This window comes from Canis lupus, chromosome 8, assembly GCF_003254725.2.
Source record: "Canis lupus dingo isolate Sandy chromosome 8, ASM325472v2, whole genome shotgun sequence".
NCBI lineage: Eukaryota > Metazoa > Chordata > Mammalia > Carnivora > Canidae > Canis > Canis lupus.
Genome location: NC_064250.1, coordinates 28816558 through 28843168, shown reverse-complemented (window position 1 = coordinate 28843168; position 26611 = coordinate 28816558). Strand labels below are relative to the sequence as shown.

Below are 26611 nucleotides of genomic sequence, written 5' to 3'. Positions count from 1 at the left end.
TAGAGTTCAGACATCTTTAAAGTAAATGAAGGAAAAAGATGTATCATGTAATTAATAACCAAAAGAAAGCTAGTGTAGCTATTTTACTGTATTGAAGCAGATTTTTTTTTTTAAGATTTTATTTATTTGAGAGAGAGAGAGAGAAAGCACAAGCAGGATGAGAGGCAGAGGGAGAGGAAGAAACAGAATGCCTGCTGGGCAGGGAGCCTGATGGCTTGATCCCAGGACCCCAAGCTCATGATCTGAGCTGAATGTAGCCGCTTAACAAACGGACTAACTCATCCAGGTGCACCTCAAAGCAGATTTTAAAACAAAAACCCTTTGAATCATCTTTGATTTTTCATTTTTGTCATAACTAATCCATCAATAAATCTTTAAGTTCTATTATCAAAACTTCCCAAATCTGACCACTTCTTTCACCTCCACTGTGACCTTCCCCCCCTTATCCAAACCTTCATCATTTCTCATCTGGTAAGCTACGGTAGTCGTCGTCGTCGTCGTTGTCGTCTTCTTCTTCTTCTTTTTAAGATTTTATTTATTCATGAGACACACACACACACACACACACACACACACACACAGAGAGAGAGAGCGCGCGCGAGAGAGAGGCAGAGACACAGGCAGAGGGAGAAGCAGGCTCCATGCAGGGAACCTGACATGGGATTCGATTCCAGATCCCCAGGATCATGCCCTGGGCTGATGGCAGCACTAAAGCACTGAGCCACTCAGGCTGCCCCACTACAGTAGTCTTCTAATAATTGGCCTTTCTTTCTCCTTTTACTTTTGTCCCACTAAACTTTTCTCCACACATGAGTCAGATGTGTCAGGTCACTTTGCTACCCCTTCAGAAAGATTTCCCGTGAGATTCAGGATAAAATAGAAACTCTTCACTCTTTTGGACACTGGCTTCCTCTCTAATTGCATTTTTCATCCCTTTACCTTTCTCAGTTTTTTCTGGCACCTACAAGTCATCATTTTGTTACCTGAACCTGCTAGAAGTGTTATTTCCAAAAGGCCTTTTCAAATATTTCCCTTTCTGCTTAGAATTCCTCTCTTCCACACATTTATATAATCAGATGCATCATTCTATTCCTTCTGTTCTTTGTGCAAGGCCCACCCTCTCCCCCAAGCCTTCCTTGATTACCTATCTAAAATGTCTTGTCACACAGTATCCCCTTACTATTTTTTCTTTATGGGACTTAACACTACATATTAATTAGTTTTTAAAATTGTCTGTCTCTACTTTTAGAATGTAAGTTCTAAAGATAAAGATCTTTATTTGGAACTTAACTGTACCCCCAGTGACTAGAAGAGTGACTAACATATGGTAGGTGTTCATATATATGTTGCACGGGATGAATGGAAAAATATCTATTGTCGTGATGTCAGCCATCCCCTATGCTCTGACTTTTAAAAATTCTTTCTAACATTCCATCTTTTTTGGTTGTAGCTGTATTCTGACTTTTTTTTCCTGTATTCTGACTTTTAATTCTAATTCTCTATTCTCAATATTTTTTGACTGTCCATTCTCTTGTAGCTTTTGAAAATAAATGTAGCTTCGCCAGTTGTCATTCTGCTCCCTCAAACTCTATTAAAATTAAATTGAACACACACAAAATCTTCAACCCATTAAAAAGACCAAAAACTTACAAAATGAAATAACTCTTTTTCTGCCAGCCTTAGTTTACGTTTTGTTGGTGGCTACCCATTGCCCCATCTTAAAACCTCTTCGTTCTCTTCATCTCTTTCCTTCCCCCTCTATCCCATACTCTATACATATGCTCAGTCTCCTCCCTAGTTCTACTTGCTCGATTGGTGAAAAGTCTCTTGAATTCTTTTGTCCTCTTCTGCTTTACTTCAGATGCCAGTCATCCTTGCCCTTTATGATATCATATTCATTTAACCTGCTTCCTTATCTTTGTGCTCTCTTGCCTTCCATTGTACCTTCATGTTGCTGCCAGGATTATCCTTATATTTTTCACACAGAGTCTAGATTATAAACTATCAGGGACTGTCATGGCTACCCTAACATCATCAATGACTCAGGTTCATTCTTTGTTTTACCATCCTCAGCAAGGGTTTCTCCTTTAAAGATGCTTTATGGTCCATGATTACTGTTGGTCCCCAGCTGCCTTGTCTGTTTTTTGTCAGGAAGAAGTGGGAAAAGAGTATAAGTCAGCTCCCTTTTAAGAACCGTCTGGAATCCAACCCCAGTGACTTCTAACACTATTGGGCCATCTGTAGCTGTTGGAGCGTCTGGAAAATTCTTTCATTGAGGCACTTGTGTTTAGGGAAGTTCTGTTAGTAAAACAAAAATGAAGGATGGATTTTGGATAAGAAACCAGCAGTATCTGTATTCCAGATGCTGAGATGCTTTCATGCTCCCAGCTTACTTCTGCTTCTTGGCTTTTGCTCATGATTTTTTTGTCCTGCCTTATTGTTTCTTTCCTTTTCTACCTGGTTACCTCCTACTTGTTCTATAAGTTTGAATTAAATGTAAACTCTTAAGTATAATTAAATATAACTCTTAGATGTGGAAACAATTTCTTTCTCTGGGTTACCTTGAGCACTTGAATAAATGAGCAATTATAGGATATAAATCAGAAAGAAAAGTAAAATAAAAAATTTGACCTGGAGACAAACTACTGTTTAATTTTCCTTCTTGTTTCTCTAACCAAGAAACTTGACCTTTTGATATATACTCTAAACCTTAAATATAATCTTTTAAAGGTTAATTGTGTCAAAGAAGAAACATCAAGATACTGTGGAAAAGAAAAGGATTTGATGAAAGCATATTTATTCAGGTAAAGTATTTTTTTGAGTGTGATAGATACAAAGCTTTACTTCTAGAATATTAAAATGTATAAAATGTCACTAAGCCAGAATAAAGCTTTATGCAATGAAGGCCATATGAAGTTTAGCAAACAGTCTAAGTCATAGATTTGTTACCTGCACTTTACCTTCCTTATCTATGAAATGAGATAAAATAGCTATAAAACCTACCTTACAGGCTTGTTTTGAATATTACGTGAGAATTCTTTTTTTTTTTTTTAAAGATTTTTAATTTATTTATTCATAGAGACACACACACACACAGAGAGAGAGGCAGAGACACAGGCAGAGGGAGAAGCAGGCACCATGCAGGGAGCCCGATGTGTAACTTGATCCAGGGTCTGCAGGATCAGGCCCTGAGCTGCAGGCGGCGCTAAACCGCTGTGCCACTAGGGCTGCCCCTACGTGAGAATTCTTATGTAAACTCCTACTATAAGTGCCGGGAAAGTAAGCACTTAACAAATTTAGTGTTTTGAGTGGATCTGTCATGTCCATATTTGGGTGTGAAGGAAATGTATTTTTGAGAGATCTGCCAATGTCCCAGTTACAGATTCCCCTGCATTTTGATCTGCTAGTCTCTGAGGTTTCTCAAAGTCTTTTTCTCAAACTGTTGGGATTTGGCCTGAGAAGTGGGGGCAGAGTCTCTCTCCTCAGAGATCAACTGCTGAGGACACTTCTTTCTCTCTCCTACTTGTCTCCTCCCCAGCTCATTTAGGGAATGTATGTGTATGTGACTGGGAGTATGGTAGGACGCCTTGTTGAGACTCATGTGTTTTCCCAATCTTTTTGCCTAGCCCAGAGCCTAAGCTCTTCAAAGTCAACATACGTAGTGAGTGTATATTCAATAAATATTTGTGTGTTTTTTACAGTCAGCATGCTGGTAGGTGCATGAGATAATGGATAAATACCAAGGCTGTAACGTCAAAGGACTTATAACCTACCGTATTGGAGAGACAAGAAAAGTGAATTCCAAGGAAATATTTCTGTAATGCTTTTTAAATTTTTTTAATAGGGGCAACATCTTACTTAGAGAATTCCCTACTGATGTCTTGTTTGATGTGAATGCCATCGTTGCCCATGTTCTCTTGTAAGTACAGGGGGTACTCATTGATTTATTGTTATTTATCTCGATTTCATTTTAGGCAATCATAATCCATTAAAATATTTTAGGGTTTTAACATTATATTTGTAGGCATTAATTTCACACAAAATTACTGATCTGTCTTTTCCCTATGTAGAGGATCTAAAATGTCTTGAATGGCAAAGGATACAAAAACATCTTTGTTTAAAAAGTAGGAGAGAACACAATCACATGGTCATAGTATTGCTTTTGCTTTTGAATATACCTGTGGAGTAAGGATTTTACTAGGTAAGAAGCTAATCTTTGCTATTCTCACTGGGATTTTTAAAATATCTGGCATGCTTCTCATCCCAGCTTGATTTTTCTGGGGTCTGTAGTTCTGTGTCTACTCAGTAGATGCAGAAACAGCGCCAGTAGTCCCGGAACACGTCTTAGTGTTTACAGAGAGCGAGACAGAGAGAGAAACAGAGAGAATATCTAAATTTAACTTTCCTAACATGGAATTTGGAAGCCTAGGATTTAGGCCTATGTGGAGTCCATTTGTGCAGTCTCCTCCTGGATGAAGTCTGATTACCTCTTCAGTGACAAAGTTTGAAGCCATGACTTCATTAGGGACACAAGTTTACATGAACCTTTCCAGTTTAATGTTGTGTTAGGGCTGCTGGCCACTAAGACCTTTGCTGACATTGAGTATCTTTGTTTTCTGCTTGGCTCTCCTCTTCCTTCTACTCTCTGACTGGATTCCCATAAAAATTGGGTGAAAGTTAAATGATAGGAAACTCAGAACTTACAGGTGAAAAGTTGTAGTTATCACTTCGCTAGTGGACACTTTTAAATGTTCCAGTACACATCATATATAAATGAAAAGTTTTTAGAAATTCCTGACAACCATGGAATCTGAGGCCTGTAGACTACGAAGCCAATTGTAAGAAGTGAATGGTGGTCTTTTCGAGAGGAATTCCAAAGAACTGTTAGGCTGCATAGAGGCTTTTCTCTTAAAGAAGGATGGCTGGCTGGCTTGAGGATTGGGGTCATAAAAAGGCTTAGCAAAAAGCCCCAGTAGTAGATTTGATACTTGTTCTCGGGAAGCTTACTGGTTTCTGCTGTTTTTACAGCAGGTATCTGACGATAGTCTTAGAGCCAGATATGAGGGTTGAAGAGATAGAGAAAGAAGATTCGTTGAAGGATAAGGATGTTATCCTTAGGTACTAAGATTGTCTTTGAGAAGTTTGATGGCAGATCCTGGACCAGCAGGTCCATGTTGGATAACCTGACAACAAGGTGGTTTTGAAACAGTTGGGCCTTAGTGTGGAGAGGCTGCCCGTGCTGGGAACTGGTTAGCTTGTGGGGCTTGTGTTATTCAATCCTGCTGTAGTGTCCTGTTGCTGTGTTAATGCTGATTCATAGAACACTAATTCCACAAATAGATGATTCCTCGTGTTCCTGCTATGTGCCAGATACTTGTTAGGCACTGGGGATACAGAATAGAAAAGGATATGGCTTCTGTTCTCTAGGAATTTAGTGTTTTGTTACATAGACAGATACATAAACAGAAAATACTGTGTAGTAAGTAAATTGGTAGAAGTTTGTATGCCTGAGCGCTTGTATTCCCAGCACAGGGAAGAGTTACCTGTGTCTAGAATGAGGGTGGGTATTTGTTAAGAATGCTTCCTGGTGGAGGTGGCACTTGGGATGAGTCTTAAAGGATAAGTGGCAGTTTGCTTGGTGAAGAAACAGAAGGTGGGGAAAGCAGGGGAAACTGTGACCAAAGGCATGGAGGTTAGAATAGTTTGGGGGAGTAGTTTTTTTTTAATACTTTTTTTTTTTTTTAGTGATTTTATTGATTTATTTGAGAAAGAGAGAGAAAGAGAGAGAGAATGAGCAGGGGAAGATGCAGAGGGGGAAGCAGACTTCCTGCTGAAGAGGGAGCCTGACTTGGGACTCGATCCTAGGACCCCAGGATCATGACCTGAGCCAAAAGCAGACATTTAACTGACTGAGCCATCCAGGCACCCCTGGAGAGGGGGGGCAGTTTTTACTGGAGTATGAAATGGGAAACAGGAGATGACAGCAGAAAAGTAGGTATGGGGGTCAGATGGAAGGGATCTTTGTTTACCATGAGAAGAAGTTAAGGCTTTGGGATAGGCCCTGAAGGGTGAGGAGGTTAGCTCCAGGCCAGAATACTTATGTGGCCTATGAGTCCTGCCCACAGGCAATTACAGGCTTTGTCTGGCAGGACTCATAGGGTAAAGGTGCCCTACCCACACCAGACTCGGTGCATATCCAGTGCATTGCAGTTTTATAGAGAAAATTGAGGTCCAAGACTTAGGGACATAGGCCAGACATGCTCCTATGTAACCTGTATTTTTAGCTCAAGTGTCTCCATTCAGAGGCCTCATTATAAGAAAAGACCTTGACAGAGGCACCTCCCAGGTGCTTCTGCTAAGACCTCTTTATCAGGGGTCTTTGATTGAGGCACTTTTCTCCACTTAGTATATTTCCTCTTTTGGCTCTTCTCCCTTTCTTTCTCCTCAGCCCATGAGTTCATAAAGAGTCAAGAGCCTTTGTTTGGGGCTCCTTGAAATGAGATGCTCCCCTGCACCTGCACTGCACCCCTTTGACTTTTGCCTAATGCTGGCCAATGGTGGGTGGGGCAAGGAATAGAATATTGTAGAACTGTTGCCTCACTTTTGGCCTCTGGCTTGTACTACCACAGTGAGTGAATAAAGGCTTGATTGTTAAATTCGGCTCACTGTCCTGACCACCTCAACAAGTGATTGCTCCACAGAGGATTATAGGTAGAAAAGTGATATAATCAGATTAGTACTCGAAAGCTCTTTCTGGTGGACATGAATAGATTTGTGAAGTCCAAGCACACATAGAAATCATTGTGTGTCTATTATATGATTTAGGGAGGTAAAATATAGATAGCAAGGAGGAGATTTTCTTTTTTTTTTTTTTTTTTTTTTTTTTTTTTTTTTTTTAAAAACGTTCACAGCATCATATTTTTTTTATTTTTTTAATTTTTATTTATTTATGATAGTCACAGAGAGAGAGAGAGAGAGAGAAACATAGGCAGAGGGAGAAGCAGGCTCCATGCGCCGGGAGCCCGACGTGGGATTCAATCCCGGGCCTCCAGGATGGCACCCTGGGCCAAAGGCAGGCGCCAAACCGCTGCGCCACCCAGGGATCCCCGAGATTTTCTTTTTAATGCTTAGAAGGTGAAATTAACTGGATTTGGTAAGAGCTAATTTGGTAACAGTCAGCAAAACTACAAACTTGAAATTAATCCCTAATCTCTTCTTTTCTGTCTTTCCAATCCTACTCAACCCTGAATCCTCTCTGATCAACATCTGAAGTAGGCAAGGAAGAAGAACAGATTTACAGGGGAAGAGGAGTTGACTTTAACAAGGGGAATGCCCATCGGATGTGAGTCTCCAGTAGGCAGCTGTGGGATTTTGAACTGAGGAGTACAGATGTAGGTATAGTCAAGATACAGGTTATCCAGGTAGCACCTTACACAACACCAGCACTTATGGGAAAAAGAAACTGAGTTGGGGGGGGAATAAATGTCAAGGAAATAAAATTGCAAAAAGGCAATGTAAGAAAAATGACTTTGGAATATATTACAAAAATTCTCTGTAGTGATATTCAGAATGTTGAAGAACTGTGCTTAATAGTGTGCCATATCCTAGCTACACCTTCCAAATAACCATGAGGAAAAACGATACCTTTCAATTTGTCATCCTACTTTTATGTGCTAAAACCATCAATTTGAAATATCTAGTGCCTAGCAAGCAGTTTCCCTCTCCTGTACTCTTTTGTAGTTGTATACTATTCATTGAAATGGACCTGAACATTTGGAATTTGATTTGGAATCTTTTGCCCATTTTTCTGTCATATTTGAACTGTATTAGCTTCTGATACTTTTTTTTTTTAAAGATTTATTTTAGAGAGCACACATGCAAGTGAGTGAGGGGAGGGCCTGAGGGAGAGAATCTTCAAGCAGACTCCCTGCTGAGTAGGCAGTCTATCCCATGAGATCACAATCTGAGCCAAAACGAAGAGTCAGAGGCTTCACACATTGAGTCATCCAGGTGTCTTAGATACTTTCTTTATATGAAAGAGAAACAAACTACATTTCCCCCCAAGTTGTCATTTATCATCTAAATTTCTCTATTCTTTTTTTTTTTTTTAAGATTTTACTTATTTGAGAGAGAAAGCTCACAAGAGGAAGAGGAAGGCAGAGAGAGAGAGAGAGAGAGAGAGAGAGAGAGAGAGAATTTCAAGGAGACTCTGCCCTGAGTGCAGAGCCCCAAGCAGGGCTTGATCTCACAACCCTGAGACCATGACCTGAGCTGAAATCAAGAGTTGGATGTTTTACCAGTTGAACTACCAAAGCACCCCTGAAATTTCCCTATTCCTTAAAGAATTATCTGGTCAAATTTATCTTTTCTCTTCAGAATTGTAGAATTTGAGTTTTACTGTGGTTTGTCTTATACCGTAGTTTTGAAGGAATTTATTCATTTAAAAAATTATAGATTTTGTTTATACATTTTTCCAGGTTTATTTTTTATTTATTTTCAAATTTTTATTTAAATTCCAGTTAACATACAGTGTAATATTAGTTTCAGTCTTATATTAGTTTCATTAAATATGTAATTTAGTGATTCATAACTTACATATAACACCCAGTGCTCATCATAACAAGTGCCCTCCTTAATACCCATCCCCTGTCTAGCCCATCCTCCACCCACCTTCCTCTATCAACCCTTAGTTTTGTTCTCTATAGTTAGAGGTCTGTCTTATGGTTTGCCTCTCCTTTTTTGCCCCTGTGTTCATTTGTTTTGTTTCTTAAATTACACAGATGAGTGAGATCATATAGCATTTGTCTTTTTCTAACTGACTTTTTTTCTTAGTGTAATAATACACTCTGGGTCCATTCATATTGTTGCAAATGGCAAGATGTCATTCTTTTTGATGGCTGAGTAATATTCCATTGTACATATCTACCATATCTTCTTTATTCATTCATCAGTTGATGGATATTTGGGTTCTTTTTATAATTTACCTGTTGTTAATGCTGCCATAAATACTGGGGCACCTGTAACCCTTCAAATCAGTATTTTTGTATCCTTTGGGTAAATCCTTAGTAGTGAAATTGCTGAATCTTAGGGTAGTTCTATTTTTAACTTTATGAGGAACCTCCATACCATTTACCAGACTGGCTGTATTAGTTTGCATTCTCATCAACAGTGTAAGAGGGTTCCCCTTTCTCTGCATCCTTGCCAACACTGTTGTTTCCTGTGTTGTTAATTTTAGCCATTCTGATAGGTATGAGATATTGCAGTTTCGGCTTGTATTTCCCTGATGATGAGTGATGTTGAACATCTTTTCATGTCTGTTAGCCATCTGGATGTCTTCTTTGGGAAAATGTCTATTCATGCCTTCTGCCCATTTCTTAACTGGATTGTTTTTTAGATGTTGAATTTGTTAAGTTCTTTTTAGATTTTGGATATTAATCTTTTATCAGACATGCAATTTGCAAATACCTTCTCCCATTGTGTAGGCTGCCTTTTAGTTTTGTTGATGGTTTCCATTGCTGTGCAGAAATTTTTTATCTTGATGAAGTCCCAATAGTTAATTTTTGCTTTTCTTTCCCTTGCCTCCAGAAATGTATCTAGTAGGAAGTTGCTATGGCTGATGTCAAAGAGGTTAGTGCCTATGTTCTCCTCTAGGAGTTTGATGGTTTCCTATCTCAAATTTAGGTCTTTTGTCCATTTTGAATTTTATTTGGGTATGGTGTAAGTGATCAGTTTCATTCTTCTGCATATTGCTGTCCAGTTTTCCCAACAGCATTTGTTGAAGAAACTGTATTTTTTCCATTGGATATTCTTTCCTGCTTTGTTGAAGATTAGTTGACCATATAGTTGTAAGTCCATTTCTGGGTTTTCTATTCTGTTCCTTTGATCTGTGTATCTGTTTCTGTGTCTGTACCATACTGTCGTGATGACTGCAGCTTTGTAATATAACTTGAGGTTCAGAATTATGATGCTTTGGGTATTCGAGGTCTTTTGTGGTCCCATACACATTTTAGGATTGTTCGAATTCTGTGAAAAATACTGGTGAGTATTTTGATAGAGATTGTATTAAATGTATAGATTGCTTTGGGTAGTGTAGACATTTTAACAATATTTGTTCTTCCAATCTCTGAGCATGGAATGTTTTTTCCATTTCTTTATGCCCTCTCTAATTTCTTTTATCAGTGTTCTATAGTTTTCAGAGTACAGATCTTTTACCTTTTTGGTTAGGTTTATTCCTAAGTATCTTATTATTTTGGTGTAATTGTAAATGGGATTGATTCCATGATTTCTTTTTCTATGGCTTCATTATTGGCATATAGAAATGCAACAGAATTCTGTACATTGACTTTGTATATTGTGACTTTACTGAATTTGTATATTAGTCCTTGCAGTTTTTTTGGTGGAGTCTTATGGGTTTTCTACATAGAGTGTCATGTCATCTGCAGATAGTGAATTTGACTTCTTCCTTACCAATTTGGATGCCTTTTGTTGTTGTTGTCTGTTTGCTCAGGGGCTAGAATTTCCAGTATGTTAAATAACAGTGGTGAGAGTAGACACCTCTGTCTTGTTCCTGACCATAGCTCTCAATTTTCCCCATTGAGAATGATATTAACTGTGGATCATTTATATATAGCCTTTATGATGTTGAGGTATATTCCATTTATCCCTATTTTGTTGAAGGTTTTTATCAAGAAGGAATGCTGTACTTTGTCAGATGATTTTTCTATATCGAGAGGATCATATGGTTCTTATCCTTTCTTTTATTAATGTGGTATATCACGATTGATTCACAAATATTGAACCACCTTTACAACTTCATAATCTCTTATAATTGTTTATATTTCTGTTGTGTTGATTGTGATCTCTCCTCTTTCATTCATGATTTTATTCATTTGGGTCTTTTTTCTTGGCTAGGGGTTTATATTGATAAATTTTCTTAATTTTATGATTTTAATTTTTTCAAAGATTCAGCTCCTGGTTTTCATTGGTCTGTTTCTTTTTGTTTCTATATCATTTATTTCTGCTCTCATCTTTATTATGTCCCTCCTTCTGGCTTTAGGCTTCATTTGTTGTTCTTTTTCTAGCTCCTTTAGATGTAAGTGTAGGTTGCATATTTGAGATTTTGCTTCTTGAGGTAGGTCTGTATTGCTATATACTTTCCTCTTAGGACCCTTTTGATGTATCCCAAAGGTTTTGGGCCATCGTCTTTCATTTTCATTATTTCTATGTATTTTTTTTATTCTTTAATTTCCTGATTGACCCATTCATTTTTTTATTCTTCTTTTTTAAGTAGAGCCCAATGTGGGGCTTGAACTCATAATTCTGAGATCAGGACCTGAGCTGAGATCAGGATGCCTGCCTGGCTTGGTGGTTGAACATCTGCCTTCAGCTCACGTTGTGGTCCCAGGGTCCTGGGATTGAGTCCTGCATCAGGCTCCCCACAGGAAGCCTGTTTCTCCCTCTGCCTATCTCTCTTCTGGGTCTCTCATGAATGAATAAATAAAATCTTTTTTTAAAAAAACAAACAAAACAAAGACCTGAGCTGAGATCAGGAGTCAGATGCTTAACCTATTGAGCCACCCAGGCGCCCTTACTCATTCATTCTTTAGTAGGATGTTCTTTAGCCTCCATGTACTTGTGGTCTTTCCAAGTTTTTTCTTGTGGTTGACTTCAGGTTTTATAGCATTGTGATCAGAAAATGTGATCTCAGTCTTTTGTACTCATTAAGCCTGATTTGTGAACTAGTATGTGATCGATTCTGGAGAAGGGCCCATGTGCACTTGAAAAGAATGTGTATTCTGCTGCTCTGGGCCTAAATGTTCTGAATGTATCTGTTAAGTCCATCTGGTCCAGTGTGTCATTCAAACCCATTGTTTCATTGTTGATTTTCTGCTTGGATCATCTGTGCATTGATGTAAGTGGAGGGTTAAAGTCCCCTAGAATTATATTATTAATGAATTCTTTTACGATTTTATTTTATTTTTTATTTATTTATTCATGAGAGACAGAGAGAGAGAGAGAGAGAGAGAGAGGCAGAGACACAGGCAGAGGAGAAGCAGGCTCCATGCAGGGAGCCCAATGTGGGACTCAATCCTGGGACCCCAAGATCACACCCTGGGCTGAAGGCAGGCACTAAACTGCTGAGCCACCCAGGTGTCCCAAATTCTTTCATGTTTGTTACTATTTTATATAATTGGGGCTCCCAAGCTGGGGGCATAAATATTTACAATTGTTAGATCTTTTTGTTGGATAGGCCCCTTTATTATGATGTAGTGTCTTTTCTTCATCTCTTGTTATAGTCTTTAGTTTAAAATCTAGTTTGTCTGACATAAGTATGACTACTCTCCCTTTCAGTGGACATCCATTTATATGGTAAATATTTCTCTATCCCCTCATTTTCAATCTACAGGTGTCTTTACGTCTAAAATGAAGTAAGCAGCATATAGATGGGCCTTGTGTTGTTGTTAAAAGATTCTATCTATTTATTCATGAGAGACACAGAGAGAGAGGCAGAGACACAGGCAGAGAGAGAAGCAGGCCCCATGCAAGGAACCTGATGTGGGACTCAATCCCAGGACTCCAGAATCACGCCCCGGGCTGAAGGCAGATGTTTAACCGCTGAGCCACCCAGGCGTCCCTGTTGTTGTTTTTTAATCCATCCTGACACCCTATGTCTTTTGATTGGAGCATTTAGTCCATTTACGTTCAGAGTGATTATTGATAGATATAAATTTAGTGCCATTGTATTACTTGTTTTTGTTTTTTTTTTTTGTTTTTTTTTTTTTGGCGATTTTCTTTGTTCCTTTGTAGTCTTTGTGACTTTTGGTCTTTCTTTTCCACCCAGAGTCCCTTATAATATTTCTTGCAGGGCTGGTTTAGTGGTCATGAACTTCTTTTGTTTGGGAAACTCTTTATCTCCCCTTCTGTTCTGAATGACAGCCTTGCAGGATAGAGTATTCTTGGCTATATATTTTTCCCATTCAGCACATTGAATATATCCTGCCACTCTCTTTTTGCCTGCTGAATTTCTGTGGATAGAACTGTTGCTAACCTTATTCTTCTTCCCTTGTTAGTTAGGGACTTCTTTTGTCTTCCTTCATTTAGGATTTTTTTCTTTATCTCTGTATTTTGCAAATTTTACTATATGTCTTGATGTTTGCCAAGAGTTTTTTTTCTTTATCTCTGTATTTTGCAAATTTTACTATGATATATGTCTTGGTGTTGGCCAAGAGTTTGATGGGAGTTCTCTGTGCCTTCTGGATTTAGATATCTGTTTCTTTTCCCAGATAGGGGAAGTTTTCAGCTGTAATTTTGTCAAATAAACCTTCTGCCTCCTTTCTCTCTCTTCTTCTTCTGGGACTTCTATGATACAAATATTATTATGTTTTATGGAGTCTCTGAATTCCCTAAGTCTACATTTGTGATCCAATATTTTTATTTTCAGCTTCATTATTTTCCATAATTTTATCTTCTGTATCACTTTCTTGTTCCTCTGCTTCTTCCATCCTGTGGTCCTTCCATCCAGTCAGTTTTGCATCTCAGTTATTACAGTTTTCATTTTGGCCTGACTAGGTTTTAGGTCTTTTGTCTCTTCGGTAAGGGTATCCCTGGTATCTTCTATACTTTTGTCAAGCCCAGGTAGTATCTTTATGATTGTTGCTTTACATTCTGGATCAGGCATATTACTTATATCTGTTTTGATTAGATCCCTGGCCATGACCATTTTTTGTTCTTCCTTTTAGGTCCTCTGTCTTGGCATTTTGTCCAGGTTTCTGTCTTCTTTGTGTTAGGAAAGCCTGTTATATTTACTGTTCCTGAGAGTAATGGTTTTATGAAGAAGAAGTCCTATACTGTCCAGGGCCTGGTGCTTTAGTAAGTGTTTCAGAGTGTGCACTGGGCTACTGTGTGTTTTGGCACCTCTTTTCCTCAGGTCAGTTTTCTGCACAGTTACATCTTGCCTGCATTGGGGAGTGTTTGGCCTTGGCCAGAGTGTGGTGAGTTTTAACTAGTTGTATTCTGATCTGCTTGTTAAAAGAGACCTGATGCTATTTCCACTAGAGTGGAAACTTTGTGGAACTTTATGGTTGGTAGATGTGGTACGTAGGGGGTGGGGGGTTTGTGCTGGTCTTCTTGGGGAGGGGCTGCCATACTGGTTCTTAGGCACACTTGCCCAAGAAAGCAGCACCAGCAGAGCAGAGGGAATGGGTTTGGCATAAACTGTTTAGGCTACCACTTTTGGCACTTTGCTGCTTACTGAAATTAGTTTATGCTGAGGCGTAGGGGAGGGAAATGGGGCCAGCCCCCTCCCTTATCTCTAGAGATGGGAGTTCAAGCCTGTCACTGTCCAGGAACCCCTCCCAGAAGAGCAGAGAATCTCCCCTTAGTGTGTCCCAGGCATCCCTCAAATCCCTACCTTTACCCTGTCTGTCAACCTGATCATATAGTGCACCTTGGGGTCTATCCTAGGCAGATGGGATGAATTTTAAAACTCCAAACTTTAGAGACCTGGTGCAGCAGGGACCTGTGTTGGTTCTCCAGGGGAGGGTCTCACTGTGCTGGGGGTGATGCAGGTTTGTCCCAAAGGGTAGATACGCCAAAGTGCAGGGGTTTGGAGTTTGGTGTAAAACATAGCAAAGAGCCAGTTTCCAGATTAGCTTCCCTCAGCAGGTGTCTTTGCAGCTATGCTGAGACACAGAGGAAGAAAAGATGCTCTCCCAGATGTGCTCCAAGAAGGAGAACTGTCTCTCCCAGTGCATCCCAGGCAATCCTCAGATCACAGGCTATCTGATCTCCTTCTCTACAGGAGAACTGCAGTGCTTGCCAGGCTCCATACCTGCTTTGCTGTGGATAGCTAAAGCTCCAGTCTTTTGAGTCCCACTGGTTGTAAAAATTCACAAAAATCAGTTTTCCCAATCAGTGGCTCTGGGGAAGTGTTTTCCTAATGCAATCTCCTGTGCACTCCTTTCTGTCTGTCTGTCTCTCCCTCTCCCTCCTATCTGTGAGCAGGGCTCTGTCCCCTCTGCAGCACCCACGATCTGTTTCTCTCCCCAAACCACATCTCTGCATCTCCTACCTTCTATGATATGTCCTCTTCTCTCCCTCTATTTGTACAGTTTGTTCTGTCAGTCCTCAGATTTCTTGGGTATTTAGAATGATTTGATCTTTATATAATAGTTTCATTAGCTGTGTTTGAGAGATGAGGCAAGCCTAGGGTCCTCCTACTACTCTGCTCTTAGCTTTTCCTCCATTTTTTCCAGTTTTAGAGTTTTTGTCCTTAACAACTTGACTAAAGAGAAGAATTAGTTAGTCATACCTAGGTTCTGCAATTTGTAAATTTCTCCCCATGGTGCTGGAATGAACTCTATTTGAGATATAGTGATGAGTGTACACACACTACTACTAGTCTCTTACTCTTCCAATTTAGAGGAGACTGGACTATTTTTTAAAAGATTGTATTTATTTTAGAGAGAGAGCATGCATGAGTATGATCAGTGGGGAGGGGCAGAGAGGATGGGAGAAGGACAATTAGACTTTGTGTTAAGTGCAGAGCCTGATGTGGGTCTTGACCTCATGACTCTGAGATCATAACCTGAGCCAAAACCAAGAAGTGGATGCCCAACCAACTGTGCCATCCAGGTGCCCCTTAATTTTCTTTTTTTTTTTTTTTGAGTAATTTTAGATTCAGAGAAAATTGAGCACATAGTGCAGAGAATTCTGGTATGACTCTCTTCTCCTCTTTACTCAGTTTCCCTTATTGTTAACACTTTGCATTAGTATGGTACATTTGTTATAATCAATGAACCAGTATCAGTACCTTATTAATAAAAGCACCTAGTTTACAGTAGGATTCAGGCTTTCTGTTGTACAGTTCTGTGAGTTTTGACAAATGTGTAATGACACATATCCACCATTATGGTATCAAACAGAATAGTTTCATTAGCCTAAAAAAATCTCATACTTCATCTATTTATCCCTCCCACTCATCTTTTTACAGTCTCTGTAGTTTTGCCTTTTCCAGAGTGTCATATAGTTGGAATAATACAGATGTAGATTTTCAGATTGACTTCTCTTACTTAGCAACATGTATTTAAGGTTCTTCTATGTCTTTTCATGGTTTGATCGCTCATTTTTAAAAAAATTTTAATTCCAGCATAGTTAACATACAGTGCTATATTAGTTTCAGGAGTACAATATATTGATTCAGTGATTCTGTACATCACCCAGTGCTCATCACAAGTGCACTCCTTAATCCTCATTACCTATTTTATTTGTCTTTCCTCCTACCTCACCTCCGGTAACCATCAATTTGTTTCTCTATAGTTAAGAGTCTGTTTCTCGGTTTGTTTCTCTTTTTTACCTTTGCTCATTTTTTTGGTTTGTTTCTTAAATTCTACGTATGACTGAAATCATATGGTATTTGTCTTTCTCTGACTTATTTCATTTAGCATTATATTCTCTAGCTCTATGTTGTTGCAAATGGCAAGATTTCATACTTTTTTATGGATAAAATAACATTCCATTGTATATATATACCAATCTTTATCTATTCATCTATGGATGGACACAGACTGTTTCCATAATTTGGCTCATGTAAATAATGCTGCAATAAATATCAGGGGGGCATGTATCCTTTTGAATGAGTGTTTGTAGTTGTATCTCTTAGGTAAATGCCTAGTAGTGTAGTTACTAAAACGTAGGGTAGTTCTATTTTTAACTTTTTGAGGAACCTCCGTACTGTTTTCCAGAGTGGCTGTATGAGTTTGCATTCCTACCAACAGTAAATGATGGTTCCTTTTTCTCACATACTTGCCAACACTTGTTTCTTGTGTTTATTTATTTATTTTGGGAGAGTGTTGAGGGGAAGAGCAGAGAGAGAGGAAGAGAGAATCTTAAGCAGGCTCCATGCCCAGCATGGAGCTCTACATAGGGCTTGATCGCAAGGCACCCTTGTTTCTTGTGTTTTTGATTTTAGCCATTCTGACAGGTGTGAAGTGATATCTCACTGTAGTTTTAATTTGTATTTCCCTGATGATGAGTGATGTTGAGCATCTTTTCACATGTCTGTTGACCATCTGGATGTGTTCTTCAGGGAAATATCTGTTCATTTCTTCTGGATGGCTCATTTCTTTTTATCACTGAATAGTATCCCATTATATAGTTATACCAGTGTATGTTTACACATTCACCTATTGAAGACGTCTTGGTTGATTCTAAGTTTTGGTAATTATGAATAAAGCTTCTATAAATGTTTGTGTGTAGCTTTTTTTGTATGGATGTAGTTTTCAACTAATTTGGGTAAATACTTAGGGGTGTGATCATATGGGGGAATTATGTTCAACTTTATAAGATGCTGCCAAACTGTCTTCCAGTGTGGCTTTACCATTTTTGCACGCATACCTACAACGAATGAGTTCTCATTGCTCCACATCCTTGTCAGCATTTACTATTGTCCATTTTAAAAACAGATTTTAGCCATTCCAGTTGTTGTGGTATCTCATTGTATTAATTTGTAATTTCCTTAATTACATATGATGTTTGGCATCTTTTAATATCCTTATTTTCCATCTGTGTATTTTCGCTGGTAGAGTATCTAGATCTTTTGCCCATATTTATTTTATTTTATTTTTAAAGATTTATTTCTTTATTTTAGAGGGATGGTGGGGCAGAGGGAGAGGGAGAGACAGAATCTTAAGCAGACTCCCTGCTGAGCATGGAGCCCTACATGGAGCTTGATCTCACAACTCTAAGATCATGACCTGAGCCAAAATCAAGAGTTGGATGCTTAAACTGACTGAGCCACCTAGGCACCCCATCTTTTGCCCATATTTTAATGGGGTTGTTTTCTTATTGTTGGAAGTCTTGTTTTTGACAACCAAGACTCTTTATTTCTTAATTTTTAATTTTATTTTTTACTGAAGTATAATTGACATAATATCCTATTCATTTCTGGTGTATATGGTAGTGATTTTATATTTTTATACATTGCAAAATTATTCCAACGATAAGTCCCAATTGCCATTTGTCACCATGTAAAGTTATTATGATACTGTTGACTACTGTCACCATCTTGGACGTTGTATCTCCATGATTTTATTTTTTATTTTCTTTGCTGCAGCACTTTATTTTCCTCACACAATGATGTTTTTCTGGGTCCTAATGTTCTCACATGACAGTAGAAAACCAAAATTTAGTGTCATATTTTAAAGAATTGATAATTGGGTACAAAAGCCTTACATAAGTTAAAAGGATGAATAAATTTATACTTGTAGATGCAAACTGTTTCCAACTCATGGCAATTACAACCCAGAGCATTCTGGTAGGAAAACATTAGGTAAGAAAGGAAAGTGGGTCCAAGGCTAGTATCTTCTCAACCCTGTCAGGCCAGCAAGATAGAAATGACAGCGGGTTCAGGACTCTTGCCAGCCTCTAGAGAAATCCTGGAATAGGCAGTTCTTACACATTATGATACCAGGGACAGATCAAGAAACTCATGATTTTGTAGATTCTCATCAAACCAATGGATTTTTCTTCGACTTTATTTTATAACTGAGGGTTTATACCTTTTTAAAAAAAATTTAAATTCAATTCACCAACATATAGTACATCATTAGTTTCGGATATAGTGTTCAATAATTAATCAGTTGTATATAACCTTCAGTGCTCATCATACTGTGTGTCTTCCTTAATCCCCATCACCCAATTACCCCAACTCCCTTCTCCCCTCTAACAACCTTTAATTTGTTTACTAGAGTTAAGAGTCTCTCATGGTTTGTCTTCCTCTCTGAAATTTCCCATTCCATTTTCCCTCCCTTCCCCTATGATCCTTAGTGCTGTTTCTTAGATTCCACATATGAGTGAAACCATATGGTCTTTCTATGATTGACTTATTTCACTCAGCATAATACCCTCCAGTTCTATCCACATCAATGTAAATGATAAGTATCAATCATTTCTGATGGCTGAGTAATACTACATCTTTATCTATTCATCTGTTGATGGACATTTTGGCTTCTTCCATAGTTTGGCTATTGTGGACCTTGCAGCTATGAACATTGGGGTACAGGTGCACCTTCATATCACTACATTTTTATCTTTAGGATAAATACCTAGTAGTGCAATTGCTAGCTGTAGGATAGCTCTATATTTAACTTCTTGAGGACCTTCTGTTTTCCAGAGTGACTTGCATTTCCAGCTTGGATTCCTACCAACAGTGTAAGAGGATTCCCCTTTCTCCACAGCCTCACCGACATTTGTTGTTTCCTATTAATTTTAGCCATTCTGACTGGTGTAAGGTGGTATCTCATTATGGTTTTGATTTGTATCTCCCTGATGCCGAGTGATGTGAAGCATTTTTTCATGTATCTCTTGACCATTTGTTTATCTTCTTTGGAGAAATGTCTGTTCATGTCTTCCGCTCATTTCTTGACCAGATTATTTGTTTTTGGGTGTTGAGTTTGATAAGTTCTTCATATATCTTGGATAATAGCTCTTTATTTGATATGTCATTTGCAAATATCTTCTTTATCCTAAGGCTGCTGTTTTGTTGACTGTTTCCTTTGCTGTGCCAGGAGCTTTTTATCTTGATGAAGTCTCAATAGTGCATTTTTGTTTTTGTTTCCCTTGCCTTTATATACATGTCTTGCAAGAAGTTTCTGCCTCTGTTCTCCTCTAGGATTTTGATGGTTTTCTATCTCACATTTACATCTTTCATCATTTTGAGTTTATCTCTGTGTATGGTGTAAGAGAATGGTCCAGTTTCATTCTTCTGTGTGTGGCTGTCCAATTTTCCTAGTACCATTTATTGAAGAGGCTGTCCTTTTTCCATTGAATGTTGTTTCCTGCTTTGTCAAAGATTATTTGACCATAGAGATTAGGGTCCATTTCTGGGTTCTCTATTCTGTTCTATTGATTGATGTATCTGTTTTTGTGCCAGTACCATACTGTCTTGATGATTACAGATTTTAAATACAGTTTGAAGTCAGGCTTTGTGATGCCTCCAGCTTTGGTTTTCTTTTTCAACATTTCTTGGCTATTTGGGGTCTTTTTTGGTTCCATACAAATTTTAGGATTATTTGTTCCAGCTCTGTAAAAAATGTCAATGTTATTTTGATGGAGACATTGAATGAGCAGATTGCTCTTGGTAGCATAGACATTTTCACAATATTTATTCTTCCAACCTATTAGCATGGAATGTTTTTCCATTTCTTTGTGTCTTTCTCAATTTATTTCATAAGTATTTTGTAGATTCTTTACTTCTATGGTCAGTTTTATTCCTAGGTATCTTATGGTTTTTGATGCAGTTGTAAATGGGATCGGTTCCTTAAATTTCTCTTTCTTCAGTCTCATTGTTAGTGTGTAGAAATGCAACTGAATTCTGTGCATTGATTTTGTATCTTGCCATATTGTTGAATGGCTGTATGACTTCTAGCAATTTGGGGGTTGGATTCTTTTGGGTTCTTCATATACAGTATCATGTCATCTGCAAAGGGAGAGGTTGACTTCTTCTTTGCCAATTTGAATGCCTTTTATTTCCTTTTGTTGTCTGATTGCTGAGATAGGAGTTCTAGTACTGTGTTGAACGACAGTAGTGAGAGTGGACATCTCTGTTGTGTTCCTGACCTTAGGGGAAAAGCTCTCAGTTTTTTTGTTTTTAAGATTTTATTTATTTACTCATGACAGACAGACACACACACACACACACACAGAGAGAGAGAGAGAGAGAGAGAGAGAGAGAGAGAGAGAGGTGGGGGCAGAGACACAGGGAGCCTGATGTGGGACTTGATCACAGGTCTCCAGGATCACACCCCGGGCCAAAGGCAGCGCTAAACCGCTGGGCCACCAGGGCTACCCTCTCAGTTTTTCCCTATTGAGCATGATATTCTCTGTGGGCTCTTTGTAGATGGCTTTTATTGTATTGAGGTATGTTTCTTCTATTCTCTATCCCTACATTTAGAAGAGTTTTAATCAAGAAAGGATGCTGTATTTTGTCAAAGGCTTTTTCTGCATCAGTTGGGAGGATCATATATTCCTTGTCCTTTCTTTTATTAATGTGATGTATCATTTTGATTGATTTGCTAATGCTGAACCATCTTCCAGATCAGGATTAAATCCTGCTTGGTAGTGGTAAATAATCCTTTTAATGTACTGTTGGATCCTATTGGCTAGTATCTTGGTGAGAATTTTGGCATCTATGTTCATCAGGGATATTGGTCTGTAATTCTATTTTTTTATAAGCATATTTTTTTAAAAAGATTTTATTTATTCATGAGAGACACAGAAAGAGAGAGAAAGAGAGAGAGGCAGAGACATAGGCAGAGGGAGAAGCAGCCTCCATGCAGGGAGCCTGATGTGGGACTCGATCCCGGATCTCCAGGATCACACCCTGGGCTGAAGGTGGCACTAAACTGCTGAGCCACCTGGGCTGCCCATGTAATTCTACTTTTTAATGAGGTCTTTGTCTGGTGTTAGGATTAAGGTAATGCTGGCCTCATAGAATGAGTTTGGAAATTTTCTTTCCATTTCTGTTTTTTGAAACAGCTTCGGAGGAATAGGTGTTAGTTCTTCTTTAAATATTTGGTAGAATTCCTCTGGGAAGCTATTTGGCTCTAGACTCTTGTTTCTTGAGAAATTTTTGATTACTGTTTCAATTTCCTTGCTGGCTATGGGTCTGTTCAGGTTTTCTATTTCTTCCTGTTCCAGTTTTGGTAGTTTATAAGTTTCTAGGAATGTATTCATTTCTTCCAGGTTGCCTAATTTGTTGGCATATAGTTGCTCATAATATATTCTTAAAATTGTATTTCCGTGGTGTTGATCATGATCTCTCCTCTTTCATTCATGATTTTATTAATTTGGGTCCTTTCTTTTTCTTTTTGATGAGTCTGGCTAGGGGTTTATCAATCTTACTAATTTTTGCAAAGAACCAGCTTCTAGCTTCATTGATCTGTTTTGCTGTTCTTTTGGTTTCTATTTCATTGAGTTTTTTTTTTTAATTTTTATTTATTTATGATAGTCACACAGAGAGAGAGAGAGAGAGAGGCGCAGAGACACAGGCAGAAGGAGAAGCAGGCTCCATGTAGGGAGCCCGACATGGGACTTGATGCTGGGTCTCCAGGATCACGCCCTGGGCTAAAGGCAGTGCTAAACCGCTGAGCCACCTGGGCTGCCCTATTTCATTGAGTTCTGCTCTAATCTTTATTTTTTGTTTTCTCCTGCTGGGTTTAGGCTTTATTTGTTGTTCTTTCTCTGGCTTCTTTAGGTAAGGTTGGTTACTTTGTGCATTTGAGACTTTTCTGTTTTTTTGAGAGACTTGTGTTGCTATCTACTTATTTCCCTCTTAGGATCACCTTTGCTGCATCCCAACAGTTTTGAGTAGTTGTGTTTTCATTTTCCTTTGTTTCTATGAATTTTTTAAATTCTTCTTTAATTTCCTGGTTGACCCATTTGTTCTTTAGTAGGATACTCTTTACCTCCAAGTGTTTGAGTTCCTTTCAGATTTCCTCTTGTGATTGAGTTCCAGTTTTAAAACATTATGGTCTGAAAATATGCAGGGAAGAATCCCAGTCTTTTGGTATCAGTCGAAACCTGATTTGTGACCCAGAATGTGATCTATTCTGGAGAATATTTTATGTGCACTTGAAAAGAATGTATATTGTGCTTTAAGGCGGAATGCTCCCTTTCTCTATATCTGTGAAATCCATCTGGTCCAGTGTGTCATTCAAAGCCCTTGTTTCCTGTTGATCTTCTGCTTAGATGATCTATCCATTGTGGTGTGTGGGTGTTGAAATACCCTGCTATTATTATATTATTATAAATGTGTTTTTTTACTTTGGTCGTTATTGGTTGATGTAATTGGCTGCTCACAAGATAGAAGCATAAATATTTATGATTGTCAGATATTTTTGTTGGATAGACCCTTTAAGTATGATGTATTGTCCCTTTTCATCCCTTACTACAGTCTTTGGTTTAAAATCTAATTTGTCTGATAGAAGGATTGCCACTCCAGCTTTCTTTTGAGGTCCATTAGCATGATAAATGGCTCTCTACCCCTTCACTTTCAATCTGGAGGTGTCTTTAGGTCTAAAATGAGTCTTTGGTAGACAGCATATGGGTGGGTTACTTTTTTATCCAATCTGATGCCCTATATCTTTTGATTGGAGCATTTAACCTATTTACATTCAGAATAACTATTAAGAGATATGCATTTAGTGCCATTGTATTGCCTATAAAATTCCTGTTTCTTTCTGGTCTGTGTTACTGTTGGACTCCCTCTTCAGTTACAGGATTCCCCTTTAATATTTCTTTCAGGGCTGGTTTAGTAGTCACATATTCTTTCAGTTTTGGTCTGTCCTGGAAGCTCTTTATCTTTTCTTCCATTCTGAATGACAGCCTTGCTGGATGAAGTATTCTTGGCTGCATGCTTTTCTCATTTAATATTTGAATATGTCATTCTAGCCCTTCCTGGTTTGCCATGTCTCTGTAGATAGGTCTGCTGCTAGTCTAATGTTCTTGCCCCTGTAGGTTAAGGAGTTCTTATCTTGAGCTTTCTGGATTTTCTCTTTATTTCTGAAATTTGCAAGTTTCAGTATTATTTATCAGGGTGTTGATCTATTTTTATTGATTTTTGGGAGGGGTCTTCTCTACCTCTTAGACTTGAATGTCATTTCCTTCCTCAGATTAGGGAGATTCTAAGCTATGATTTGCTCAAATACACCTTCTATCTCATTCTCTCTCTCTTTCTTCTCCCTCAGGAACTCCAATAATTCTAATATTGTTTTGTTTTATGGCATCATTGATTTCTCAAAGCCTCCCCTCACAGTCCATTCATTGTTTTTCTCTCTTTTCTTCAGCTTCCTTCCTTTCCATTAACTTGTTTTCTGTATCACTTGCTTTCTTTTCTGCCTCATTTACCCAAACTGTTTAGAGATCCAATATAACCTGCATCTCATAGCATTTTTAATTTTGGTTTGATTAGATTTCATTTCTACACTATGAGATTCTCTAGTGTCTTTTATGCTTTTTTTCAAGCTCAGGTAGTAACTTTGTAATTGTTATCCTGAATTCCAGCTCTGACGTCTTACTTGCATCCATATCGATTAGATCTGTGGCAGAGAATATTACCTCTGTTTCTTTCTTTTGTTGTGAATTCTTCCTTCTATTCATTTGCCCAGAGAAGAATGGCTGAATGAGTAAATGAAATCAGAAATATCAACCACGGTCCACACAAAATACACACTAGATAAATCTGAAAAGGTCAGAAACCAAAAAAGAAAAAAAAAAAGGAAAAAAAAAAAAAAGAAATCAGAAGGGGAGGGGAGAGAGCATAATCTTCCAGGTGGACAAAACAGGGTGACCCACTTGGTCCTGTGTGTATTTTGTTTGTGTGTTAGAAGACAATAAATCCTGAAACTATAAAGAAAGCAAAACTTATATGTACAAAAATAAAATTGAATATGGTGAAAGGAAGCCAAAAATGAAGAATATATCTATGAAATGTAAATATAAAAAATGAAAGTGAAAAAAAAGACTTAGAGACGCCTGGGTGGATCAGTGGTTGAGCGTCTTCATTTGGCTCAGGTCATGATCCTGGGGTCTTGGGATCAAGTCCTGCATTGGGTTCCCCATGGAGAGCCTGCCTCTCCCTCTGTCTATGTCTCTGCTTCTCTCTCTGTGTCTCTCATGAACAAATAAATAAAATCTTTAAAAAAAATAAATTAAAAAAGACTTAAAACCAAAGAGCTGATAAAATAAACTAGTTGAAATGGAAAAAAAATAAAATAAAAAAAATGTATTCATGAGAGACATGTAGAGAAGAGGCAGAGACATAGGCAGAGGGAGAGGCAAGCTTCCTGTGGGGAGCCTGACGTGTAGGACTCGATCCAGGGATTCTGGGATCATGCCCTGAACCGAAGGCAGATGCTCAACCATTGAGCCACCCAGGCGTCCCAAGAAAAGGAAAATTTTAAATTGAAATATAAATGACTCATGAGAAAAACCCTCGAATTCTATATACTGTTTTCCCCTAGCACTGGAGTTTTGCAGTGCCCTGTGCTCCCTATACTTGGTGTTCCCTTTTCTTCCAGCTAGTTTTCTGAGGGAGGGGCCTGCTGCACGGATTCTCAAGTGACTTTGGGCAGAGTTGTACCACCCCTTGCCCAGGGGCTTGAGCTCAGTGTAAGCTGTTTCTGGGTTGTTTTATTTTATTTTTTTTTAATGTGACTTTTATTCCCTGAAGGTTCCCTGTGCCTCTTTAGAGGATGAGAATAAAAATGGCCAAGCCCAGATCTTCAGCCCTGGAGCTGAAGATTGTGGTCTCCTTTCTTCAGTAAACCCTTAAGGATAAGCAGTCTTCAGTTTTGTGCATGCCACACTTTGCAGGTGGTATGCACTGATCCTCCTGGGGGAAGGTGGAGGGTCGCACATTTGCCACACTTGTTCTTTGCCAGGCCCTTGTATGCAGAGCAGTCGCCTGGTGGTGCCCACTCCGGGGAAGGCAGAGGGCTGCCACTTTTTTTGTCCTTCGCAAGACACCTTCATGCCCCCCACACTGAGTGCTGTTGCCAAATCATGCAGTAGTTGAGGTTTATGGCAAACTCAGCTGAGAGCTCTCTCCTGGGCTCCAGACCGTTAAGGGTTTCTTGCTCCAGTGATTGGGAACTCTGCTGGCTCAGGCACCCCCATTCTCTCTGTGACCCCGGGGATCCCGAGGTCACCTAGGATTCTGCCCCACTTTACCACTGAGCACCTTTCACACAGGGAGGTCTCTCACTGGAGTTGATTTCTAAAGGTTCTGATTTTGTACCCTAGGACTGTATCACTTTTTGATAGTCAAGTTTCAGAGGCTCCCTCCCCACTGCTGTTTATCTTCCAATATACCCCCTTTCTTTCTCTTCTCCATACTCCTACCTTGCAAAAAGCAGTCTCTTTTCTATTTGTAGAATTCCAGGAATTCTTATATCTTAGGTTGAATTCACAGGTGTTCAGAGTGATTTAATAGTTATCTAGCTAAATTCAAGAGACCAGATGAAATGAGATCCTCTACTCTTCTACCATTTTACCTCCCTCTCTGAGTTGGTGACTTTTTTTTTTAATTTATTTTTTATTGGTGTTCAATTTACTAACATACAGAATAACCCCAGTGCCCGATACCCATTCACTCCCACCCCCCGCCCTCCTCCCCTTCTACCACCCCTAGTTCTTTTCCCAGAGTTAGCAGTCTTTACGTTCTGTCTCCCTTTCTGATATTTCCCACACATTTCTTCTCCCTTCCCTTATATTCCCTTTCACTATTATTTATATTCCCCAAATGAATGAGAACATATAATGTTTGTTCTTCTCCGACTGACTTACTTCACTCAGCATAATACCCTCCAGTTCCATCCACGTTGAAGCAAATGGTGGGTATTTGTCATTTCTAATGGCTGAGGAATATTCCATTGTATATATAAACCACATCTTCTTTATCCATTCATCTTTCGTTGGACACCGAGGCTCCTTCCACAGTTTGGCTATCGTGGCCATTGCTGCTATAAACATCGGGGTGCAGGTGTCCCGGCGTTTCATTGCATCTGTATCTTTGGGGTAAATCCCCAACAGTGCAATTGCTGGGTCGTAGGGC

At 38.8% G+C, this 26611-nt stretch overlaps 1 protein-coding gene across 6 annotated transcripts in view; it reads left to right on the top strand.

Annotated features, from left to right (window-relative positions):
- TXNDC16 (thioredoxin domain containing 16) overlaps positions 1-26611 on the top strand; it is a 123186-nt gene that overhangs the window by 13827 nt on the left and 82748 nt on the right. For 4 of the 6 annotated variants that reach the window (XM_049113170.1, XM_049113169.1, XM_049113168.1 and 1 more), the window contains 2 exons: positions 2731-2804; positions 3845-3919. In XM_049113170.1, coding sequence (XP_048969127.1) covers positions 2731-2804; positions 3845-3919 — 149 coding nt within the window. Of the gene's footprint in view, positions 1-2730; positions 2805-3844; positions 3920-7272; positions 7343-26611 lie in introns of all 6 variants that reach the window. The other 2 variants (XM_035719848.2, XM_049113171.1) reach the window with 2 other exon arrangements.